The sequence below is a fragment of the Gekko japonicus genome, unplaced genomic scaffold, assembly GCF_001447785.1.
Source record: "Gekko japonicus isolate JY-2015 unplaced genomic scaffold, Gekko_japonicus_V1.1 scaffold101, whole genome shotgun sequence".
NCBI lineage: Eukaryota > Metazoa > Chordata > Lepidosauria > Squamata > Gekkonidae > Gekko > Gekko japonicus.
In genome coordinates, this window is record NW_015165238.1 from 27,932 (window position 1) to 33,099 (window position 5,168).

The following is a 5,168-nucleotide window of genomic DNA, read 5'->3' on the forward strand; positions in this document are numbered from 1 at the left end:
GTTCCTGTGCGTTCCTGCCCAAAAATAGCCCTGCTCAGAGGTATAACACAGAAAGACAGAGTACTCTCTGTGTCAAGTTGAGAAGAAAAATGGTAGGCAGGTAATTTATAGGTAGTGTAGGGCTGAATCATTCTCATGTAGGAGTTCCCCAGGCTGTGAAAAATGCTAATGGAGGAGCTTTCCTGAGGAGGTTTCCTGTTTCCTGAGGAGGTTATTTGGCTGTTGAAATTCTAATCTTATCTGCAGTGCTATTGTCAGTTGTAGAACCTTTTGTGTTTTTCAGAACAGGGAACCATGCCCTATTTATTTTTAAACTCTCTTCTTTCCTGTATAAATTGTGTTTAAATTTATGAATTTCAATGGCTTCCCTGTGTAATCTTACATGGTAATTGGATGTGTTGTCCAGCCTTTCAGTGTCTTGGAACAAAATACTGTGCCCTGTTTGGATTAGGCGACATTCAGCCACTGCTGATTTTTTGGGTTGGCCAAGTCTGCAGTGTCTTTCATGTTCTTTTATTCTTGTCTGAATGCTACACTGTGTGGTCCCAATGTAAACTTGTCTGCAACTGCATGGTATGCGGTATACTCTGGCAGAAGTGAGGAGGTTTCTTCTGTCTTTTGCCAATCGTAACATCTGTTGTATTTTTCTGGTGGGTCTGAATACTATTTGTAGGTTGTGTTTTTTCATAAGTTTTCCCATCTGATCAGTGATTCCTTTGATATATGGCAATTAAAACAAAGGTAAAAAAGTCTCACACAGGAAAACAGCTAATAAAAACTAAGACCCTTCATGTTTAATGGTGCTTGTTATCAAGTAACAGTTTTTGTATGTTTATAACCCTAGTTCCTCAGTCAAGCAAGTTATGTAGGCTGAGTTTGGGGAAAGCATGCTAGAAGAAACCTGGTTACAGCACTGAGAGCACAGGCTGTGGGAGCTGGATGTAGGATCAGTGTGGGGTATATGCATGGACATACATCAGGGACGCAATAAATAAAATAATAACAACAGTATTGTGTGTTTCAGACATACTGGCTACCAAAGCAGGTATGCAGGGATTTGCTTTGCAGCTTAAGGAAAACCAAAAAGCTTTGAGGAACTAGATAAATTAAGCTTGAAATGCAGGACATATATCTCCACTCTTGGTGAATTGGAAGGGTTGAACATGGGAGAGGACAAGGAAGTGCTCTTTTCAGCTCCTGAGGGCAAGAATAAATGAAATGGACTGAAATTAACAAGAGGGTGGATTTCAGTTGACATTTAGGAGAAACTTCCTAATGATAACAGCAGCTCAGCAATGGAACCAGTTACCTGGAGTGGGGGCTCGCCAGAGGTCTTAAAGTAGTAGTCTGACAATTCATCTCTCAGGGGTGTGCTAGCTTTGGATTTCTTGTATTGACTGTTGAAACTCAGTAACGTGTATGTTTTGGAAAATCATGTTGCTATCGAATTGTTAAATCTTGTTATTTGAATCTAAATGTATGGGCACATTCCATCCCAAATTTGGTATTTTTAGGCTGATTTAAAGGCATGGGATTTGTCAATATCCTCCTTTAATTTTAGTTATTTCGTATTTTTACATTACAAAATTTTCCAATTGTGTTCTGCAGGTATAGAATCCTGTCACTGATATATATATACAGATAAGGACTATCTGGCAATGGAGAATCAAACAATCATCTCTGAATTCATCCTCCTGGGCTTCCCCACTGGATTTGAGATCCAGCTTTTTCTTTTTGTGCTCTTCTCCCTCACTTACATACTAACAGTCCTGGAGAATCTCATCATTATCTCAGCAGTTAAAGGTAACCAAAACCTTCACAAGCCAATGTATTTCTTCTTGGGAAACCTGTCTTTCTTGGAAATCTGGTATATCAGTGTCACACTTCCCAAACTGCTGGTAGACTTCTGGTCACAGAGCAAAACAATCTCCTTCCAGAGTTGCATGGCACAGCTTTACTTCTTCATCTCCCTTATGTGTACTGAATGTGTCCTCCTGGCTGTCATGGCGTATGACCGCTATGTAGCCATATGTAACCCACTTCGTTATCCAGTCATCATGACCCATCGATTGTGCTTCCAGCTAGGTTTGCTCTCCTGGGTGTGTGGCTTTTCTATCTCTTTAGTCAAGGTTACCTTTATCTCTAGACTCAGCTTCTGTGGTCCTGGAGTCATCAATCACTTTTTTTGTGACATCTCTCCTGTACTTAACCTCTCCTGCACCGATATGTCAGTGGCTGAGCTGGTGGATTTCATTTTGGCTTTGGTCATCCTGTTAATCCCTCTCTCCATCACAGTCCTGTCCTACCTGTTCATCATTATTTCAATTTTTCGTATCCCCACAACTCATGGAAAGAAGAAAGCCTTCTCAACCTGTGCCTCACATCTTACTGTGGTCATCATCTTCTTCTCAACAACAGTCTTCATGTATGCTCGGCCCAGAAAAATTCACCCCTTTAATCTCAACAAAATAGTGTCCATCTTCTATGCTGTGATCACTCCAGCTCTCAATCCCCTCATCTATTGCTTAAGAAATAAAGAAGTGAAAGAAGCATTAAGGAGAAATTTAGGCAGGAAAGACCAAGTTAGATAAGCCACTGAAGGCTGGTTTCCAGATGGCAGGTGACAAAGTAGAGGAGAGTCAGAATCAGAAGCTGTTGTTTTCGTCAGAGACCTTGGTCTATGTATACTAGGGTGGATCTTGGTAGGGGTACCCCACAATAAAATTATGAAGAAAGAGAGTGAGAGTGGTTTTAGACACATTCGAGTAGCTTTATTGTATACAAAATAAAATAAAAGTTGTAAAAGTGTAAAGAACCTACACTAAGCACCTGAGAACTGATTCCCTAACACAAACACACACACCCCGCAGCAACAGTTGCTTACCAGATATGCATTTATTGGTAGTAGCTATTTACTATTGGAAAATGTTCCGATAACAAAGTTGTTTCTGTCAGTTCCCCATAAATAATATTTCCACCATTGTCCTGACCTGTATAGCTCAGGCCAGACTGATCTCATCAGATCTCGAAAGCTAAGCATGACAACCCCGGCAAGTAATTGGATGGGAGACCTCCAAAAAATACCTGGGCCCCTTCTCTGAATGTCCTCAATGCCCCAGGAGGAGTCGCCAGAGATTGCCATGACTTCCAGGCACAGGCATGCATAGATGCAGACACACACATACAAAAATTTCCACCATCTTTCTGCATTGGCTACATTTTTCAGATGAAGAGTTCATTTGTGGTTGTTGTTCTTGTTGTTGCTGTACATGCCATCATAAAATGACATATGCCAGTTAGGCCTATCCATGAACATTTCTGTCCGTTTCTGTTGTTCCACATGTAGTTTCTACAGGGATGGTACTTGCCCATGGAAGCCACACAGCTAGAAAGGTAAATGCAAAGAGAAATCTGGGATTCAGAACTAGACCCCCCGCTTATGCCCAAATGATGTACTGGACAGCATAAATTATTTACCTGCTGGATTGTCAGGACCAACGGAACATACTGTTATCCAAGCTCAACCCAAAGAAAGATAAATGAGCTTTAAAATGGTTCCAGAAAGGAATAACACAGACACTTGGTTTATGTATACCAGGGTGGATCTTAGTAAAGGTACCCTACAGTAAAATTATGAAGAGAGTGGGAGTGATTTTAAACATAAACAAATAGCTTTATTGAATACAAAATAATGTAAAAAATGTAAAAATGTAAATAACCTACACTGAACACCTGAGAGCTGATTCCCTAATACACACAGACACCAAGAGGGTGCCTTTTATAAAAGGGAAAGGGGAAATGAGATTATTATATGTCAGTACCTTTCACACTGTAGAAGAAGTTGAAGAGATTGGATTTATACCCCACTTTTCACTACCCAAAGGAGTCTCAGAGCAGTTTACAAACTTTCCTTCCTCTCCCCACAACAGACACCCTGTGAGGTAGGTGGGGCCGAGAGAGCTCTGACAGAAATAGCTCTTTTTCAAGAACAGCTGTACCAGAACTACGGCTTGCTCAAGGCCATCCATCAGGTGCAAGTGGAGGAGTGGGGAATTAAACCGGGTTCTCCCAGATTAGAGTCCACGCACTTAACCGCTACACCAAACTGGCTCTGTAGAAACTAAGGGGGCTTACTGATCGTCCTATTTCCAAAATAATAGCAGCTCATGCTACCTCATAAGAATGGGGGCAAAGGCCAAAGTACCAAAATTTTTGAATCATAATATCCTCCTCCCCTATGCAGAAATGTAGCTTAAGAGTGGCCTATGAATAAGCTTGCAAAAGATCAGATTCACCCTGATAAATATTGGCAATCATTATTTTCAATTTTGTCCACCAGTGGATGTCTGACAAATGGTAAACAGTGTGGTATAGGGGTTAGAGTAATGGACTAAGGCTGTTTCACTGGCCAGAGAAGATGTTGATATGGGATCGGCCAACAGGACTGTGGTGAATGGTTTTATCATCCTGGGTTTTCTGCTTCTCCACAGATCCGCACGCTGTCCTTCGTTCTAGTCTTGGCCACCTACATTCTCACAGTAACTGCCAGCGTAATCATCATCTCACTCATTAAGACAAATCATAAACTGCAGCGCCCCATGTATTACTTCCTGGGTAATTTCTCCTTCATGTAGATTTGGTACACAATATCCACTGTGCCCAAGATGCTGGAAAGTTTCCTGGTTGGCGGGAGTACGGTCTCTGTGGCAGGCTGCATCTCCCAGCTCTACCTTTTCTTTGCCTTGGGCTCCACTGAATGTTTCTTGTTAGTGACTATGGCCTATGATGGCTACTTGGCTATCTGCTGCCCTCTGCATTATCCAACCCTTATGACACTGCAAATAAGTACCCGTATGGTGACAGCAGCCTGGGTGGCTGGATTCCTCGCCCCCTTGGTTCCTATTGTCCTCATTTCTCAGCTCTCCTTCTGTGGGCCTAAGGAAATCCACCATTTCTTCTGTTATGCTGGGCCCCTGCTGAGGCACTCATGTGGTTCTGCCTTTCTCAGCTCAACACTTGTGACAGTGTTGGCCTCCATGGTCATCGTCAGCACCTGTACACTCATCATGGTATCCTACACCATGGCACCTACCTGGTGGAATGAGCTCCCATATGAGATCAGGGCCCTTCTGGACTTGCAAAATGAAGCTCTTCCTCCAGACTTTTAA

General features: G+C 42.2%; 3 protein-coding genes across 3 annotated transcripts in view; all 3 read left to right on the forward strand.

Annotated features, from left to right (window-relative positions):
• The window catches only part of LOC107109354 (olfactory receptor 6F1-like), a 21,748-nt gene extending 20,134 nt beyond the window's left edge, over nucleotides 1–1,614 (forward strand). Inside the window, exon 2 of the mRNA XM_015409966.1 lies at nucleotides 1,609–1,614. Within this exon, the coding sequence (XP_015265452.1) occupies nucleotides 1,609–1,614 (6 nt within the window). The remainder of the gene's footprint in view (nucleotides 1–1,608) is intronic.
• Nucleotides 1,615–1,658: 44 nt separating this feature from the next.
• Nucleotides 1,659–2,591, forward strand: LOC107109355 (olfactory receptor 6B1-like). The gene has a single exon (XM_015409967.1). The coding sequence runs from the start codon at nucleotides 1,659–1,661 to the stop codon at nucleotides 2,589–2,591; it is 933 nt and encodes a 310-aa protein (XP_015265453.1).
• Nucleotides 2,592–3,357: 766 nt separating this feature from the next.
• On the forward strand, nucleotides 3,358–5,168 carry LOC107109356 (olfactory receptor 11H6-like). Its single transcript, XM_015409968.1, is given in 2 exon segments — nucleotides 3,358–3,393; nucleotides 4,491–5,168. Coding segments are annotated over 2 exon segments (714 nt in total).